Source organism: Nelumbo lutea, chromosome 2 (assembly GCF_056320005.1).
Source record: "Nelumbo lutea isolate HS-2025 chromosome 2, American lotus-T2T, whole genome shotgun sequence".
In the NCBI taxonomy this organism is placed as follows: Eukaryota; Viridiplantae; Streptophyta; class Magnoliopsida; order Proteales; family Nelumbonaceae; genus Nelumbo; species Nelumbo lutea.
In genome coordinates this window covers 47,948,821-47,969,571 of record NC_142685.1, presented here as the reverse complement: position 1 = coordinate 47,969,571, position 20,751 = coordinate 47,948,821, and the positions used below count along the sequence as shown (strand labels likewise).

The following is a 20,751-nucleotide window of genomic DNA, read 5'->3' as shown; positions in this document are numbered from 1 at the left end:
TCAAGATTGATCCTTGAAAATGTAGTTTTCTAAAATAGGGAATATGATTCCCATATGGGAGAGAGATAAATTTTTGAAATTTTGCCCTACCTACTTGCAGGGTTCGGCTATCCATATGATGGATCTCTCATCCCTTCAAGAGAGAGAGAGAGAGAGAGAGAGGAGCTCATAGTTAAAGAGAGACATGACCTAGTTCTAGTGGCACCGACTGCCAGTGCCTGAGTTCGAAGAGTGAAAACGGTGCACCTAGGTTCGTCGGTTTTGAGAGTTTGAGAGTAAGAAACAAGAATGAGAAGAAAAGTGAGAAGAAGTTAGGGTTAGCGTTAGACAGTTTAGGAATTCAGGGTTTAAATTATATAAAAGTTGGGTCTGGTCGGGCTCAGGTCGGGTTTTTTTGACAAATCCCGAGCCCCACCCAGAAAAAATCAAGTCAGGCTTTTAGGCCCTAGGTCAAGCCCATGGGCTAAAATTCATGCTCAAGCTTGTCTAGGGGCCGGGCTAGCCCGTTGAGCTACCCGGCCCATGAACAGGTCTAGTGGCGGGTAGTCTTCCATTGGCTTGACTTTTGGGTAGGGGTGAAACTTGGGCAAGCCCAACCCAAGCCTGAACTGGTCTCAACCAGTAATTTTATATGGGTTGGGCTTGGATTTTCAATCCTCAGGTTGGGCTTAAACCCAAGAAATTGGTTGTTTTATTTTTATTTTTATTTTTTAGGCTAGGCTCGGACCTAGCCCTTAGGTAGCCCAATCGCAGCCCAACTATACACATATGTATAAATATCTTAATTTTGCATACATATTTACACACATTTATATACATATATATTTACTTATTTACATACATATTTGCATAAATACATATATACGTATAATTTTAGAGTGGGATCATTGACCAATTCGAGCTCGACTCGGGCTCGAGCCCAACTCGAGTGCATCAAATTATAGTGTGGGTTGGGCTCAGGTTGGGAAAGTTGGGCTTAACCTTGGGCTCAGTCCAAGCTCAGGCCTTAAGCCCAAATTTTAGGGCCAAGCTAGGGTTGACCATAAACCTGGCCCAACCCACCTGACTTGCACCCATACTTTTGGGTGAATTTTGGATATAATGGGGTGCTCGGCTGTGGGGCACTAATGTGAACTACTATCTAGGAGATGAGATCTTCTGCCAACAAAACATGTTTCAACCCTTTACCAATTTGGAGCCCAAATCTCTTGCCCACGCCTATCATAGCCACACATGGAGAACATCTCATCCTCTGCATAGTATTATGTAGGGAGAGATGTCCCCAATTCACGGGGGGCGGTGTGTTGTGGGTAGGCGTGGGCAGGAGATCCAGAGTCACCAATTTGATCTAACACCGCATATCTCATTATAAGACTGGGACCCACCACAAAAGTGGGACTCGTCATATATGAGATGCATGGTGTTAGATTATGTTGGTAGAGGGTTGGAACATGTTTTGTTGGTAGGTGATCCAAACTCACTCCCTATCTAGGGCCAACAGGTCCCTGAATTTAGCAGTGGAGGGATCTTTAATTTCTGCCCTTTGTTCATAAAGCCCACACAAACTTTGCCTACATTTACTCACATAACATCACAGCCACATATAGAGAACATCTCATCCTCATGCATAATATTATGCTGGGAGAGATATAGAGAACATCTCATCTTCGTGCATAGTATTATGCTGGGAGAGATGTTCCCAATTTCACTGGGTAGTGTATTATGGGTAGACGTGGGCAGGAGATCCGGAGTCGATAAAACCAGTGATGCCCAACTAGCCATACTCATTCGGCCATATCCCTGGGTTTGATCCCGCGTCTCCTAAATGGAACGAGGGCTATTCGCCTATGCGATGCGAGTATGGAACCATCTCGACTCGTCTACAGACTACTGCATAACACTGGGCTGAGTTTAAACCTAGGCCCCGCCAACTTGGCCCTTGGGCCAGGTTGATTCCAGCCTGGTATAGCTCGGTCCGATGTCATCCCCAAACACAGCACAATTAAACCCTACTGGCCGTTGGCCGGTTTCTTTGATTTTCTTTGTATGTAGCTTTGGCCATTGGCCAACTCTAGTCGTCCATCGAACAGCTTCGTTAACTCCGCTGGCGCTAACTGAAGATTTGCCTACACAACAAGCTTAAATGCATGCGTTCTCTCTGTACTAATATTATAACCTGCGCACCCCACCGTTACATCCGCGGTCTTTCACTCTCTCCGATCTCCACAATGTCTTCACTTCTTCTTCCATCGATTTCTCTGCAGAAGCTATCTCTCAATGCTTCGGAATCCTCCAAGAGCTGTAGCTCGTTGGGTTTTTCCTGTTCCAAACATGGAATTCGAAGCTTTAGTCCTAAAAATCTGGAAAAATCTAGAGTCTTCATGAGCGCTTCCGTTGGATCTCAAACGGCTGTTGATGACACCCAGTTTCTGGATTATAAGCCCTTGTGTGCATTTCTATTTCCTGGTCAGGTGGGTGAGATATGATTCTTTATATTTTTTACTTAATTTATTACTTATTGGTGTAATCAAATGTAATTGATAGATTGTGGAGAATCCAATTGCGAGAATTTGAACTGAATGGTTTCTTAATATGAAATGCATACTGTTGCTAATGGGATTTTATGGAGAAAAAACTGTTCTTTTTCTTTCTTCTGGGTTCTTATAAACTTATTGTAACTCAGTTTGATCAGCATTGTTTTTTTCTTTTCCTTTAAACATTGCTCTTCCGAGTTCCGAAGAGGTGTAAACAATTTTCTTGAAAGAAAAAAAAGAATCTATATTTCCTAGGCTAATGGTACTCGAAGCAAATTGTAGCTTTTTACCTTGTTTAGCGCTTTTACTTCTGTAGTTATTATAGAAACACAACAAACAAGCGGGACCATAGAAGAAAAACAAAGCAAATACACTATAACTAAAAATAGCTATGCGCAAAACACACAAAGATACAAACATAAACACACAATATATCTCTTAAACCACACACGCTCTACTTAACTTAGAATTACACACACTGACCTTACTTACGACCGTATACTTGTTTTCCACCGCTTTCAGAGGTGGTTTTAATGTTTTATGGTTTTTATGTGGACCACGTGGGCCCTTTTTAATCCATGAATAAGGTCGGTTTCTAAACCTACTTAAGGAAGTCGGTTGCTGACTTCTTTCATCTGTCCCCTTCAGCAACGACTTCTTTCCTGTTAATCATCCAAAGTCTTCTTTTTGCTTTAAGCCTTGAATCTCTTTTCTTGCCTTTTGCCATCTAAGTTGCTGACTTTTTCAGCAAGTGCAACATTTATATACTTAGGGTTAGGGCGTCTAACCCTAGTTGACCTTTGTAATTCTTGTCTTGGTTGTTCCTATAGCTCCTCCATTTGATTTGGTCTAATATCTTCAGCTGTCTTTTGCTCACGAACACCAATGCTCCATGGTCTTGGAGATTTTTGAGTATCAGTTGAGCTAGGTTGGGGCTCTAGATCTTCTTTCTCATTTATCTTCTCTTGCAAATTCTCTTCTATAATTTCAAAATTGGGTAGTATGATTCTCTCAGATGACCACCAAGACGTAGCTTCATTGAATGCCACATTTCGAAATGTATAGCAACGATTTGTATTTGGATCACAACACCTCCATATCCCTTTCTTTAATTATCATAGCCGATGAATATATACCCAATAGCTTTTATTGAACTTGCTGCATAGATGGTTTGGCACAAATGCATAACATACACAACCAAATACGCAAAAGTCACTTACTATGGGTCAATGATTTCATAACTTCTCATATGGTGAGAGAAAGCCAAGTGATGCTTGCGGTAGTAGATTGATAACATATGCTGCTGTCTTGAGAAATCATCAATAAATGTTATCATATACCACATCCCGATGTTTGATTCTTGCTTCACTCATCCAAGTATATAAGAGTGAATGAGCTCCAAAGGTGGTTTAGCTCGAAACTTTGATTCAGTATATGATAATTGGTGTGCCTTACCATATTTTTGATGAATAATAGTAAGTTTATTGATCCAGAAGCAAATTAGAGTGAATTCATACATCATCCCAGTGAGAGGCGCGAGCTGCAGCCCCTCCTTGAAACTTACAAGTAAACTAGGAAAGAAAAATAAGAATCACAACTGAGCCCAAAATAATTCTTCCCTATTTACCCCTTGCTTAGCTAACACATCTGATAAGGTATTTGCTGATCTCCCCACCCATTGTACAGTGACCAACATATTCCTTGTCAACCAACTAAATTTCTTCATTTCATTCTTGTATTGCCACATAGCCTCTTTAGAAATTTTCAACCAACCCACCACCACTTTGGAATCCCCCTCGATTATTAGTTGTTGTACCCCCAGCTGGTTTGCAAATTGGATCCCTTATGCAACAACTAAAAGTTCTGCCCTAATGGAATTCCCAATTCCCAAAGGACCTAAGTAGAGCAACAAAATCTCTCCCTTCTCATTTCTCAAAGCACCCCCCATTCCGGATAATCCTGGATTATCCATGCTGCTTCCATCAAAGTTCAACTTAATTGAGCCTTCGGGTGGAGGTGACCAACTTGTAATTGATTTGGCATTTAAAGATGAGCACCTTGCCACTGATAACCAATTTCTCCAAATGTCATTAAAGGAGAATTGACGAAAGATTTCCAAGGTCTTCAGCCAATGTATTGCCCTGTTTAACACACAGTCTTTCAAATCTTGGCTGTTCCTTTCCTTATCTTGAAAAATTCTGAGATTCCTTTCTTTCCAAAGAGTCCAAGTCAAGGCAGCACGAGCACATCTCCACATAATTCTCCCTATTTTTGTAGGCCAATAAAAGGTAAAATGGTTGAAGAGCATGTGAACTTCTGCTGGTAGACTCCAATTGCTCCCAAACAACGAAAGTAGTCAAGCCCAAAGGTCTACAGAAAATGGACAAGATACTAATAGATGGTAACAATCCTCACCATGAGCTCTACAGAGGATACACCAATTAGGAGAAATACAGAGAAAAGGTCTTCTTTTTTGTAGGTTGTCTAAAGTGTTTACTTTCCCATGGAAAACTTCCCAACAAAAAGCCATAATTTTTGGGTGGACTGGCCTACACCAAATTTCTTTTGACGGAAAGGGTTGGTGAGTAGAAAGTTGAGAGATGGACTTGAAAAAAGAAGCACAAGTGAAGGTTCCATTGGGTCTAGGAGTCCAAACCCTCTTATCTGGCTTGGAGGGATCCAAACAAACCTGATTAAGACACCCAACAAAAAAGAAAGAGACTCAATTTCAGCATCCCTAAGTCCTCTACGAAAACCAAAATCCCAAGTAGGATCTAAGGGTGTTCCCAAGGGTGAGACAAATTTTGAGACCACCTATTTTTTGTACAAAGAAATAGAAAAAAGCGAGGGGAACAAATCCTTTAACGGTGAGTCTCCTACTCAAATATCCTCCCAAAAAAGGATAGAGTTGCCAGAACAGACTTCATGCCTGATAAAATTGAGGAATTGAGGAAGGGTGTTGTGAATAGCCTTCCAAGGTGCTGCTAGGTTAGCTTGCCTCGATACACCAGCATCCTATCTATTCTCTGACCTCCCATGAATGCTTCCCACCACCTCATGCCACAATCTCTCTCTTTCCAAAGGCCATCTCCACAACCATTTCCCTAACAGAGCTTGATTCTTTCTAATTACCCTCCCAATTTCCAAACCCCCCTCTTCTTTACTTCTGCACACAATTTCCCAATTAACCAAGTGATCATTTTTCTCTTGTCCCGGCTCCCATAAGAAGTCTCTCATCAACTTCTCCAGCTTCCTAGCTTTCCTAGCTTCCTCCTAAAGAGATATAGTTCCTCTTCCAAGAGACTAATCTCTTCTCAAATTTTTCTAACACTGGGGTCCAAAATTTACTCTCCCTAGGATTTGCCCCTAAAGGAAGCCCTAAATATGACATAGGCCAAGCAGAGGTGGAACACTCAAGACACTCCGCAATAGCCTCGACCTTCCCTACCTCCAAATTTATACCTGCTACGCAACTCTTTTTCTAGATTTATTCTCAAATTAGAGACACTTTCAAATCCTTATATTAGCTCCTTTAGGTTTGCTACCTTTTCACTAAGACCTCCTTCACAAAAAATCATTAGGTCGTCTGCAAACTGAAGGTGGGTGACGGGGACTTGGTGTCTCCCTATTCTCCAACCCCTGATGGCATCTTCGCTGTCAGCCTTAGTAATGATCCTACTAATCACATCAGCTACTAAGGTAAAAAGGAATGGTGAAAGTGGATCCCCTTGCCTAACACCTCTGCACGCTAGAAAAAAATCCCTCACCGTACCATTTACCAGAATAGAGTAGTGACAAGTACTGATACACCCAAAGATCCAACTACACCACTTGTCCCCAAAACCACCATTCCGCATAACCTCTAATAGAAACTCCCAATCCACCAAATCATAGGCCTTTTCAAGATCCAATTTACAAATGAATCCTTTCCTACTAGACCTTTTCATTTCCTCCATACACTCATTCGCAATTAAGATTTGATCTGTTATTTGTCGCCCTTGAATGAAAGCCCCCTGAGTTTCACTAATGATGGTAGGGAGGACTGTTTTGATTCTCAATGAGAGCACTTCAGCCAGAATTTTATAGATGCTTGTCACCAGACTAATAGGCCTATAATCTTTTGGGTGATTGGCATCATTCTTCTTAGGTATCAAGGCCAAAAAGGTGGCATTAATTCCAGGGCTTATAGTGTGATTGTCTGCAAATTCCTTAAAGACTTCAGTTAGATCCTCTTTCAACACCTCCCAACAGTCTTGATAAAAACCCATTGTAAAGCCATCTGGACCCGGAGCCTTGGATCTATCCATTAGAAAGACAACTTTCTTAATCTCTTCTTCCTCGAAATCCCTTTCTAGCCACCTTGCCACTCCATCAATCCTTGGCCAATCCACCCTTTCCATGACTGTTCTCTCACTCAAAGGCCTTTTATAAATCGATTTGAAGTGGTCCACAAATTTTCTGGCTATATCATCCTGGTTGGTAATCACCTCCTCTCCTATCTCTAGCTTGGTCACAAAATTCTTTCTTCGTCTCCCATTGGCCAAATCATGGAAGAATCTAGTGTTCCCATCGCCTTCCTTAATCCACTTATGTCTAGATTTTTGTCTCCAATTGATTTCTTCCCTCAATAACACTTCTTCCAACTTCTTTTTTAATTGTCTCCTTAACACTCTGTCATCCTCGGTCAGCCCATTGTGAGATTCCTTTACATCCAAATTCTCTATTCGAGAGATTAGGCCCAATTTTTGCTCCTCAATTCTACCAAACTGATCTCTATTCCACTCTTTTATTTTGGCTCTCAACCTTTTTAATTTCTTGTGGAACTTGATCCCCTTCCATCTTACCCCCCTCTCCTCCTCACCCCACCACTCCTTCACTTTTTTCACAAAATCTTGATGGGTAAGCCACATATTTTCGAATCTAAAAGGTTTGGGTCCTATAGGAAAAGACTCAGTTCCTATTTGGATAGGACAGTGATCGGAGGTGACCCTAGGTAATGCCCTAGCAACCAAGTTTTCCAAACTATTCTCCCAAGCAAGGTTAAAAAGGAATCTATCCAACTTTGAGCACAAAGGGGTTTCCTGAAGGTTGGACCAAGTGTAACTGGCTTGCAGCAGAGGTATTTCCTTCAGTTCACAATCTTCAATAAAACCATTAAATTTCCTCATGCTTGTTGAGATTACCTGTTGGGGATTACTGGTTTCATCAGAGAACCTAATGACGTTAGAATCCCCGTCCAGGCACCAAAGACCATCCCATAGCCCCTTAATTGCATATAGTTCCTCCCACATCTCATTCCTCTCTCTATAGGAATTAGGGCCATAAACATTGGTTAAGACCCATACACACCCATTTTCTACATTCTTGCACTTAATGGAAACTGAGAATCTGCCTATCAATTCTTCCACTACTTCCACCACATCCTCCCTCCATAGTGTTACAATCCCCCCCCGAGGCTCCCCAAGAAGGAGACAAGCTCCAACCTAAACCTCTAGACCTCAAAAAACTCCTCACCCATCTCCCATATAATTCCATCAGTTTGGATTCTTGTAACAACACAATATCAGGTTTTTCCCTTCGGAGTAGGTCTTTGATCGCCCTTCTCTTCCTTGCACTCCCTAACCCTCTTACATTCTAGCTAATAATTTTCATCGATACAAAATAGCAAAGGACCCAATAAGAGGCCATATTCTCCTCATTTTAGGCCCTTCCTCCTATCCCCTCTACCACTGAATTCTAAATCCCCCTCAATGTCTGAGATTAGCCTTTCCACTTCAGATCTTTTTTTCTTATTTGTTCCTCTTTTCCCCCCCTTCCCAATTTCTCCATCATTTCCAGTCAATGTTTGAGAAGGAATTTTACCCTTCTCGCACTTATTTTTGCTACAACATCTTTCTACGAGTCCTTCCTTTTTATTTTGTTCCTCCATCATTGTACAGATCAACTCCCAAATTCTATCCGCCCCCCCCTTACTACTTCCTTCCAACACCCTCTCTCCTCCTTCCACTATCACCCTCTCTCTTGCATCAGAAACTCCTGGATGGGAAGCTGGGATATCTGTTACAGGCATAGCAAACAAGTCAATACCTAAAACAGAATTGACACCCATACCTAATAGGACGGTGGTAGGACTAGAATCACTGAAAATGACTTGCTGACAGGCGGCACATGGTTTTAAGGCCTTTCCCCTTTTTGGACAAGGTTGGGAAGTAGACATGGTAAAAGAATCACTTCCTGACGACCTACCCACTTGGAAAACCTTTCTCTGTGTTTCCGACACTGGAATACCCGCATCCATCCTCACGGCCGATTCTTGTCCCTCTCCACCAACATCCTGTAATTCATTAGACTCAGGGTCAACTCCCTCGACAAAGGGAGGAGGAGTTTTCATAGCTTTAGAACCAATTTCTTCACCATTCCTAGTCTTCCCGCCACCTGCCTCTTCAGTCTCTTCCTCTAAGAACAACTCTGTATGCAAACTTTATGTTTCAAGAAGATCATTGTTGCTTTTCGGAGACAAACTCCCCAGACTTGGCGTTTCGTCTCTATCAGAATCGTCGTTACTGTTTTGTTCACTCAACCAATCTTCAAGCCCTATTATGTTCTCATCACTAGGCTTCATGTATCTCGGGTTGCGCCTATCTGGTGAGAGATGGTCGCCAGGTTGGATGGGACCCAATGTAGAGAGCCTCAAGATTGCGAGTCTTGAGACTTTTTTGCGCCTGAACTGTTCAGTCGAGAGGAAGGGTACGGGGTTGAAGAAGATAAACGCTTTATCTCGTCTATCAGCTCATCCCTCCTCCCAGTCATGTGCTTACTTAACAAGTCCCTCGGCTCACCTGTTTTATAATGGGCCTTGGGCTCAAGACTATAGGAGCCCAACTTTAAGTCCTTTATTTGAAAAGCCTTCTCCGGCCCACCATAATAGGGATCCACTTGATTGGTCCCTTCTTTTCGTCCCACGTGACCAATTAAAGAGTCACGCCCCTGTCTGAGATTGCTGGTTCAGCCTTCTCCCTTTCGACAGTAGAAGCTTTTTGTCTTTTTCCCCTGACACCATGTGTGCAAAGGATCTGCCATTTGTCATACCCTCTTCTTGCTTTCTCCAAGTTTGACCTTCCAACTGCCCCAAAGCTTTTTGGCTTCCCAGAATATGTTGGCCCTTTTTAGTGAAACATCCCTTCCCATTTGAACTACCCATCTCACTAGTCCACGTAGTGCTTCTTCTTCCTCCTTCTCCCCTCCTACCAACCGAGCCTCCTTCCACAGCCCTGCTTCAATGGAGGAAGCTAACCACACAGAGACAAAGCTCCCCTCTGTTTGTACCTCTACCTTTCGTGGAATTTCTTTTGGCTTCACACCACTTAGCAGGATTGCTACTGAATAGAGATCGCCCCAGAAAGCACCTTTCAAGATTCCTCCACACAACACAGCTATAGACTCTGCTATTTCTTGTTTCCATAGATGGAATGGCAAGCCTATTACACGCACCACCACACCATCTTCAACAAAAAAATCCTTGGAGTTGGATGTTGGATTCCATTTGAAGACTGTGAATGATCCGAACTCAGCCTGAACATTGATAGCTAATATTTCCAAATCATTCTCTAATGGATCTAGGATGGCTTTACAGTTATCGAAGGCGGTTACTATGAAGACACTCTTCAACTTCAACCTGGTTGCCAGTAAGTCAGTTACCCTCCTCCAATCAATAACCTTTTCCTTAGCTTGTATCACAAACTTACTATCCCACTCCTCTCTCTCTAGACCTCCCACCATTCTGCAATGGCCTTTTGTTTTTTCCATGACCACTGGCCCTTGTTGTACCCTGCTGTTACTGAAATAAGCCTTCTCCTCTCTTATGGAGGCTTTTTTCTCATTTGCTACTCTTTGAACTAAGAACTCTTTGAGCAGCCAGTCTACTTCCCCCCAGCCTTGGTTCTGTTTTCCTGCTGGTAGACACACCAGTTGCCTCTGTCCCTTCCCAAAAAATTCAGTCAAAGCTATGAAGAACCCCTTTCTATTCCTCTTACATTCAACAACATATCTTCTCCCTTCTAGTGTACTAAAATCCTGCCAGTTTATCTGCTTACCTTTTGAATAGGCTCCAGCTATGAACTTTCTTAGCCACTCGATCACTTCTAATCCTTCCAGCAATATTGTACCTTTTTTCGCTTCCCTTACCTTCCCCTTGATTCTCATCTCTTCGAACAGGAGATTTTTTGCTTCTATCTTCAAGGATCTCCTCCACTGACCTGCCTGCACGAACTCCATCCCCTCCATTTTCCCTCCCATCTTAGTTCCTCACCCTTTGGCTACAGGAGATTGACATCTAGCACATACTGTGTCAATTCGTACTTCCAATCGAGGGAGGCCTTTCAACATTGACTTTGCCATCATTACTTTGAGCCTATTGTATCCAACATGGCCAAGTCTTGCATGTTAGAGACCAGCAGTTTCATTGCGTCGAGTCTTTTCTACATAAGCTGATTCAGCAGACATTACATAGATAGACTCTAATTTTCGTCCTTCCATAAGTGGTGCCTTCGGTCTATGTATTCTCTGATATTCTTTAACATCATTCGGACCAAACACTACAAAATTACCAGATGCAGTTAATTGAGATACTGATAGTAAATTCTTTTTCATACCCAACACATGGTAGACATTTTGGAGTTGTGCTTCTTCTTTGTTGAATCATGAGATGCATAATGCTTGACCAATATGGGTGGTTGGAAGTCTTGAATTATTAGTTGTAACAACAACTCGCTTGCCTTTATATTTTGACGTAGATTGAAACTTCTGTTTATCTCCTGTCATATGATTTGAGCATCTGGAGTCAACAATCCAGTCTCAGCTATAGTCAACTGCTACAGGATTTGGCAAGACAGTAAGTGCTGATACTGTTGAATAATCTTCAACAGAGCAACCATGCTCATCTGGCTCTATAATACAATAGGAAGCTTCAACTTCCCATTCTTCTTCACTTCCTTTATCTTCTTGTTGACTAGTTGACGTTGCTGAATTTCCTTAGACTGGTTTCCTTTTGTTGTACCAGCATTCACGTGCATAATGGCCTTTCTTGAAACAACAGTAACATATTATCTCGTGTTGATAACTCTTATACTGCTGAGTGCTATCAGCACGTGTTTAAGAAGATCCCCTTTGTTGATAACTTTCCTTCTGCTGATAAAACTTAGCAGGCTTCTGCTGCTTAGGCCTTCTACTTGGTCCCTTCTTTCGAGTGAGAAGTGCTTCTTATGTTTCTTTGATTGAGACACTAGCCATCTGCTTATTTAGTGTCTCTTGGTTGGTCAACATGTTTTCTAATTCAACAAGCGATGGTTGTGTTGACCAGCCTCTAATAGTTGTCGTAAACCCGTTATACTCGGGTCTCAACCCTTGTATAATTATTCGTCTCACTTAGGTTTCACTAATTGCAGATTCTTTATCTAAATGAGAGATTTCATCACAAAGGCTCTTTACCTTTGTAAAATACTGGTTAATTGTCATCGATCCTTGACTGATCGATGTAAGCTCATTTTCCAACATCTGAAGCCGAACTTCATTTGTTTTGGAAAATGGTTTAGATAAAATATCCCAGGCTTCACTTGGAGCCTGCCTTTTTTATATGCTCTAAAAATTCTTTCTCAATAGTAATTTCGATAGCGTAAAGAGCCTTACCTGCCTTGCTTTTCCATTTCTTTTTAGCATTCTCGTCAATGGGAGCAGTAGTTTCACCTCCAATTGTTACTTCCAGCAAATCTTCACCTTGTAAATATGACTCTATGCATGTGCACCAACTATCATAGTTATAGTGGTTTAGCTTCTCCATTCCCGCAAGTATGCTGGCTAAACCCGCCATTATGATTGGTGAAATTCTCCTCTGTTGCCCTTCACCAAGAAGCTTAGTCCCAGACTAATCGGCTTCACAACATTACACTGCTCACAGTGGATGGCTCTAATCTGATAGAGTAATGGCTAGATCTTCATTACTCAAACGTCAATGTGACAGAGTGGTGACTTCGGTCAACCTGCTTTGATACCAAATATAGAAACACAACAAACAAGCGGGATCACACAATAAAAGCAAATGCACTATAGCTAAAAATAGCTATGCATATCACTAATGCAAAACACACAAAGATACAAACATAAACACACAATATATCTCTTAAACCACACACACACTGACCTTACAACCGTAGGGGGTTAACCCCTATTTATACTTGTGTTGCACCGCTTTCAAGAGGCAGTTTTAATGTTTTATGGTTTTTATATGGACCACGTGGGTCCATTTTAATCCATGAGTTAGGTCGGTTTCTAAACTGACTTAAAGATGTCGATTACTGACTTCTTTTAGTTATGTCGAATTGAAGGGCTTCTAGTCAATGTTTTGAAAATCATAATGGTATCGTAAATTTTAGAGAAAGTTGAATCGAATCGAATAGAATCGTGAATCTTATCGTAAATCGTAAGATTATTTCTATTTTTTATAAACTTGTCAAAAATTAAATATAGATATATTAAAAGGCTAAATATATATATAGGAAAGTGACTTTACCCAATTTTTAATCTATATATATCATATATGTACCTAAAATAATCAAGTTTGACTTGAAGGTCAAACAAATGCACATACAATGGCTCTTTAATCTACAGATGATGGAAGGTGAACTCAATTTATAGTCTTAATTAATGTAAATAAATCATTTTCTAGTAAGGGCTTAAAAGAAAATCTCCCTTGACAAAACTAAATATAAACAAAAACATAACAAAGTAGATAACTAATTCTTAATTGAATTTATTTGAATCGTAGAAATCGTAAGATTTATGATTCGAATCATGGGATTCTGTTAGAGAATAAAACCTATTCAAGGAATTCACTTGACAGCTTAAGCTTTTAGGTTGAATGGTTCTTTGAGATAGTATTAGAGCCACTTTGACCAAGTGGTCCATTGTTCGATCCTCATTACCCCCATTATAATTAATTAAGTTTCAGCACAATGTATGGGTGGGCCTGTGCTGTCCACACTTCAAGTCCAATGGGCTTTCGTGTGAGGGGGGCATGTTAGAGAATAAAACCTATTCAAGGACTTCGCTCAACAGCTTAAGCTTTTAGGTTGGATGGTTTTTTGAGAGATTCAAACAAAACTCGTAAGATTTTTGCATTAAAGGATTCGGACATAAGATTCAAATCGAAACCCTTTGGGATTCACAATTCAAATCATGAATCGTATCGTAAATCAAGAGATTTTGACAACATTGCTCTAGTGGCAACATTTCAATTATTATGATTGATGTTATTAAACTGATTTTTACTTCAAATTTGTCTTCTTGAACTTTAGTCTGGAGAGTTGGAGATTGTGTTTCTTATATTATAAGAAAATTGTGATTTTGAGTTCAAGAACCGGGAGTTAACTTGTTCGATGAATCTCAATGAGTCAGCTTGGGGAGTGGATATCCCTTTTTTCTTAAATATAGTATCTGAAAAAATGAAAAAAAAAAATTAAAGCAATTAACAATGAATATTTGAAGGTGAAAAAACATGGGGGGCTTCTCCCAGACTAAATGACCCTCTGTACTTACCTTGTATGTGTATGTACCTAAGTGGATTTGTTTTCCCATGGTGGATTATATGGATCAGGCTCACTCTATTGAGAATAGGCTTGATAATATGTACTTTTCACCGCCTCTTTATTTCTATAAAAATGAAGGTTGGAAAATTGTAGTTGGAATCTTTTGGCCTCACCATGTAGCAAATGAAAGCCCTCTTTTATGGGCATTCTTTTCAATTATTATGTCTGAATGATTGAAATTTCAGCTGTTGGTGTTACTTCTGCACAGTCTAATACATGGTGGCTAATTAGCTGATATGGAATAGTAACAAAATGTATTGCCACCAATCCATAGGGTCATTCATATTATAGTGTTCTAACCATTACTAACTAACTTAATAAACCTGTAACAAACTTGGTAATTTATTAACTTGATAGTTCTTTTATTTTTGAGGAACAAAAGAAAAGGACAAAAACAAAACAAGATGTGGAAACAAACTGAATAGACAGTAAATTTGGAAGTTGAGCGAAAGTGCAGAACAAAGGAAAATTGTTGATTAACTTTAGAAACCACGATAGCTTCATTATCATGCATTTATCATGGAAGGTAGGGAAAGGGAACTCTCTAAGAGTGAAGTTCTTAGCCCTCATACAAGTCCTATAATTGGCCTTTTCTTCAGGATGGAATGGCTTTTTATTAGAAGTGGGCTGTAAAGTGGCATATTCAAATAAAAGCCCTTGGTCCCTGATATTCCTTGTTAGAGAGGCAAAAACTCTAACATCCTCCTTGAACACCTTATTCAGTTGGGTGCCTAGATTAGCTAATGTCTTTGCCAACTTACTTGCTAGAGGAGTGGAGTGAAATAATCTTGTATTTTTCTGCATGCACCAGGCCCAGGGGTGGAGGCAGTATATCTGTTTTTTTCCCTATTGTTTATTGTTTTGTCATTAGGTCGGCCTGTGATATACTACATATCTGTATTCTTATGGTTTCGTCACTTGTAGAAGAGTTCATACTTCAGTTTAACTCTTTTTCATCAATGAATTCTTCTCTAATTATTTTTTATAAAAAAAAAGACAGAAAGAAGAAGAAAGAATGGATGGGGAGAAAGAGGTCCTGTAATTGAAAAGTTGAAATCTTGTGAACATTTTGTCATAGGCATTTGGAGGCCATAACTTTTATTGGATTGAAGATCCATAAACTGCATTTGGAAGTTCATTCGCTTTCTGTTCGGTGAACCCCTTTTCACTATTGGGCAAAATTTTAGGGTTGTATAACTGGAGAATCATCATTCTACTGTTCTTTTACTATTGAAGCAGATGAGTTTCGGTTTTGTTTTGGATTTGTGCTGCTTATGGTTGTTCCGAGTATGCTTTAATCATGCAGGTCTGGAGCAGTTTGATCTTAGAGTTGTCCTAACAGATCAAAAAATTTATGATCGTGTAGGAATTTAGAGTTTATTTCACTCTGAGTCTTCTTCTCTTAGGCTATATAGATAATTGGTACAGTGGAAATGTAGAACAGGGTTCACATAGTTCACGTCAAATAGTTTGGTTTGGTCGAGTTGCTAATGGTTTGAGTTTATATACATACATAAATGCATATAATTCAATTCTCATATTTGAAGAATTTACTAGAATGGAATTTTAGTTTCTTCTCTTTTCTCCTTTTCCTTTTCTGAGAAGAGACCAAGAGGGAGTCTTCATACAAAGAAGATATGGTTATAATTTTGGGGCCCACAAGATTTTCAAAGACATTGTATATTTTCTTCATTTTATTTTCCTTTTATTGGTTTCTCTATTTTACATGTCAGTGTTTCTTTCCCTGAAAGAAACCTAAATTTCTCTATTTCCAAATAATGATACAATTATAGAATCATTTACCTATTCCCTAGCACCATGATTGTCCTGAGGGGAGACTCCTCTATTTACTGGGGTGGAAATAATGACTCTGCTCATATCTTTTCCATCTTCTTTTAAGTTCACTTTTGCTCCAACAGGCCAACCAAGAGACAGCCATGTGTTCCCTGTTTCAGAGAATCTTACTTCACTTGATAAAAGTGTGGAAACATGGGTTTTTCAGCTTCTTCAAGTATGCAAATGCAGTACTTCCTTTCCATTTGGAGACTGTCCTGCACCATACATTTTTATTTAATTATATTAGTTGTTTTTCATTGGTTGAACTATGGTGAATTTGGGGTCATATATCAAAAAGAATAAGTTGTAGCAATCCTTTTATCCCAGAAATATTTATTTTCTGGGCAAAAAGGTTTTGATTTTTTGTTTTCATCCTGAGCTCAACTATTCAAGTAAATTCTAGGGGGCGACAAGTAATATGACTTGGATCATCATACCAGTTAGCAATTACATCAGTGGATCAAAAACTAATTCCATGCCTGCTGAAACGTGCAGGACATTTCATCTAGTCAATTCAGCTAGCCTGGGTGAATGGGGCTCATTTGGGAGTCAGTTTTGGATGATTATGTCATGTGATGGTTCTGTTTGCTATTTTAGGGGCCTTTCTGATAATCTATGGTTTTCATGTTTCAGGGTGCACAGGCTGTTGGAATGGGTAAGGAGGCTCAAAATGTACCAGCTGCTGCTAACTTGTACAAGAAAGCAAATGACATACTTGGGTGAAGTGAACCAAAATAAAATATGATCTTTTCGATACTTTTTCTATAACTTGCATTTCTTACTGTTAAATACTTGCTCTTTTGCTTTAGCATGCTCTCTCTATATAAAAATCATTATTATGAGTATTCATGTAGATATTTTTTTAATGCAGTTTTGATCTTCTGGATATCTGCACAAATGGACCAAAGGAAAAGCTGGATTCAACTGTTATAAGCCAGGTCTAATTCTTTTATGTCTTCATACCCACGGTTAATTCAGTGTCGTTTGCAGTGGAAAAGCGATATGTTATTTTAATGCTTTATATTCTACTTCAAATTTTACCATTGTAGCACATGCATGTAAATCGAACTCATGTTCTCCACCTGAATATGCAGTCTTAATGCTTAATGATCTTAAACAATGCCCAATAAGTTATGTATAGAAGAATCACTCTTCCACAATAAATTACATTGAATTGAATTGTTCTATTGCTGGTTCTAAAGAATTTTAGTTTTTCTTAGTTTGTCATGGTTTCACATTTCATTGTCTTTCCAGCCAGCCATCTATGTCACAAGCCTAGCTGCAGTTGAGGTATTGCGTGCTCGTGATGGAGGCCAGCAGATAATTGATTCTATAGATGTCACTTGTGGTCTGAGTTTGGGAGAATACACTGCTCTTGCATTTGCTGGGGCATTCAGGTAAGCACATATATGTCAATTAAGAAATTAAATTGTGAGTGATATTTTCTTTAGATCCACTTCATGCTTCAGAACTTTCATTAGGCAGTTTAGAATAAGGTGTGTTTGTGGCCTTGCATGCAGTTCAAATCAAGAAGCTCTAGGTTGTGAACTGCAAAGAGCCCTCTCTGTCTCTGGCATTAATCACCGCGTCATAATACCCACCCACATACCCACAAAAACCCATTAACAAGTGTGTCTTATCTAATGTTGGTGCATGTTTATATTCTATTGGTCTCCTTTTCTTTTATTTTTTTATTTGATTTTTTTTCCTCTTTTGGTCTCATTTGTTAATGCTGACTCTAATGCTTCTCCCACCCTCCAAAAAAAAAAACCACTTGTAAGCTTTGAGGATGGATTGAAGCTGGTCAAATTACGAGGAGAAGCAATGCAGGTACCTATCTAAAGTTAATGTTTTACTTATTCATAGTGGTTTCAGGAATCCTTTTAGTGATCATGCCTTTAAATGGCTTTTGCTAGGAAGCAGCTGATGCTGCTAAAAGTGCCATGGTCAGTGTCATAGGACTGGATTCAGAAAAGGTGCAACTATTATGTGAAGCAGCCAATGCAGAAGTAGATGAGGAAAACAAAGTTCAGATTGCAAATTTCCTATGTCCTGTAAGACTTATATTTGGTCTTTTCTAATTGATTGACAAACCCTGCTGTTTGACTTGGTTGGACTTTGAGATGGACTAGGCTTCATAAATTATAATTTCAGGGCAATTATGCTGTCTCTGGAGGTGTGAAAGGAGTGGAAGCAGTTGAAGCCAAGGCCAAGTCATTCAAGGCTCGGATGACGGTAAGTTTTCTCAACCAGTTATTTTCTATTTGATTGCTCGTTTCTTTATTGGCATTTTGGTAAAAACTTGAAGGTGTAAACTGCTGCTGTTGCCAAACTTGACGTCTCAACCATGTAGCAGACATGATATGCTAGTGTGGACTAGTTTCAGAAAATTATGCTGGCTTATGCCATCCAAAGCTGAAAGGCTTGCATATTTGAAAGGCAAGTTCCTTATAGCAACTTCTCTCTTATCCCAGGTACGATTATCTGTTGCCGGTGCTTTTCATACTAGTTTTATGGAACCAGCTGTTTCAAGATTGGAAGCTGCTTTGGCAATGACAGAAATCAGAACCCCAAGAATACCAGTCATATCAAATGTAGATGCACAGCCACATGCAAATCCTGATACAATTAAGAGGATATTGGCATGCCAGGTGGACCTCTTCAAATTTGATTATTTCCTCATCTTTTGTTTGTTGTGGCAATTGATTAGACTTCTAACCTTGAAGTGCAGGTTACTTCTCCAGTTCAGTGGGAGACAACAGTGAAGAATCTCTTAGCCAAAGGGCTCAAGAAGAGCTATGAGTTAGGACCAGGAAAAGTAAGCAATCTGACGGGAAACTGTTCCAGTGTTTAGCTTATGGTCAAAGCAGCAATAAATATGCCTCTAATAAAGGCTTTTTGGATAATGATTAATTTTTGCTGAATCATTTATCAGGTTATTGCTGGCATCGTGAAAAGGATGGACAAAGGTGCTGATATTGAGAACATTGGTGCTTGAGGGGCAACAACCTTCCCATCTGATGAGGCTTCAGGCCTTCTTTAGTGAATCATATTCAAATCATTTAGGCCTTGAAGATTTTTGGCACAAAGGTTTCCTGATTTCTCAACTGTTGGGCCTGGGTTTGCATTGCAGATGAAAATACCAAACTAACATAGAGCACATGATGCAAAGACCGAACTTTGATCTTGAACTTTCGGGTTGGATTGCTTGGGATTTGCTTTCCAGTCTTGAGATATTCAGATGTAATGGGTGATTGAACAAAACTTAATGTATATTGGCCATCTGCAGATTATTCACTGTGTGAGTATCAGAAGCCGATTCAGACATTTAACATTTTGAGACTTTAACCTTTGGAATGGTACTTTATTATTTATGTATGTTGCTTATTGACTTTCAATGATCTTTGACATAATTTGCTTGATCACTGGTGGGCTCAATATATGTTACCGCTCACCGCTCGGTGAAAACTAGAAAGCATAAGGCGAAGTTCTACATTGAAGTTCATCCGACACTAGAGATGTCACTTGCATAAATAGATGCTGAGCTTTTGATCGAAAACAATCTGATCATTTTTTCAGTCGGTTCATTCCTGTACGCTTCCCCCTCCCCCCATTTGAAAGAAGATATTTTTGCTTATTAGAAGATTAATCTCTCTCTCTCTCTCTCACACACACACACAGCATTCTATAGGGATAGATCATTATTCAGGTCTTTTACGTTTTTTACCATAAACTAAAGGTTCTTTAGACATTAATGTCACGGCTGAAGTGGTTGGAGTGGATGAGTTACTGTTTTGCCATTTTTGTTATTTAGTGGACAAAAATAATTAAACAATAAACCATTCAAAGATATAACGATCAACCTAAATTCAGCTTCAGCTTGGAAGGAGCTTATAATCTTCTTAATAACTAATTCACTAAAAACAAAATCCTTTTAAGTCGTTTAGGGCCTATTTGTTTTCTCTTAATTTTTATCTCTTAAGAGGAATCTTTTAACTTTAAGAGAAAAATGGTTGTTGGTTTTCTCTTTCAATTTTTTTTTGTTTTTCAATGATACTCTAAAAAAGACAAACAAAAACTCTCATATATAGGGTCAAAACGGATTTTTTTGTTTTTCAATGATACTCTAAAAAAGACAAACAAAAACTCTCATATATAGGGTCAAAACGGATATTTGATCATTTATAGAGTTCAAAATTCAAAACAACATTCTTTACATTCAGAGTTCAAAAGAAAAAAAAGTTCACCAAAACCAATATATTTCTTAATGTAATTATTGTACTTACAGATGTCAGACTTCAAAGCAAATGAATAGGCCCTTGGTTAAGCCACTTAAGCTATTATCAAAGCATCCCTATCCAGCAGCCACAATTGAGCTATGTTGGGATATTATTGGTAGTGTTCGATTTGCAGTAGATCCTTATTCCCTACTTCCCGCAATCTCCCTATGTGTTCCAAAAGACCCCTATGAAACATCTACATTTGCTCCCAACAACATGGTTCCAAACAATGTTGCAACAAGCTATTGCAGCTGTACATTGGGGACATCTTGCCATGAAGGAAAAGAGAGATGTTTACAGCTGCAATGGCTTGTTGGGACTGTGTTAGGAGCAGATCTAAATCCACATGAGACAGCTCTAAAACCCTTGCAAATCGGATTTTGGTCCTCATAAGACCATGGTCACATCATTCATAAAGCATTAGGAATATCTCCTTGTATGGTTTTTTTTAATGGGGGGTGG

At 39.5% G+C, this 20,751-nt stretch overlaps 1 protein-coding gene across 1 annotated transcript; it reads left to right on the top strand.

The window, feature by feature from the left end:
* The first annotated feature begins 1,790 nt into the window (after positions 1-1,790).
* Positions 1,791-19,407, top strand: EMB3147 (Acyl-carrier-protein S-malonyltransferase). Its single transcript, XM_088970209.1, has 10 exons — positions 1,791-2,471; positions 16,643-16,728; positions 16,881-16,947; positions 17,264-17,406; positions 17,791-17,839; positions 17,926-18,063; positions 18,164-18,244; positions 18,484-18,660; positions 18,741-18,827; positions 18,945-19,407. Exons 1-10 carry the CDS (start codon positions 2,148-2,150, stop codon positions 19,005-19,007), a joined length of 1,215 nt encoding a protein of 404 aa, XP_088826335.1. The 5' UTR covers positions 1,791-2,147; the 3' UTR covers positions 19,008-19,407.
* Positions 19,408-20,751: the final 1,344 nt, after the last annotated feature.

Bases quoted from the DNA above. Each gene is read 5' to 3' on its own strand.
- EMB3147 (XM_088970209.1), top strand. From the start codon at position 2,148: ATGCGTTCTCTCTGTACTAATATTATAACCTGCGCACCCCACCGTTAC. The intron at 18,245-18,483 runs GTAAGTTTTCTC...CTCTTATCCCAG, and splicing joins CATTCAAGGCTCGGATGACG to GTACGATTATCTGTTGCCGG. The intron at 18,661-18,740 runs GTGGACCTCTTC...CTTGAAGTGCAG, and splicing joins AGAGGATATTGGCATGCCAG to GTTACTTCTCCAGTTCAGTG.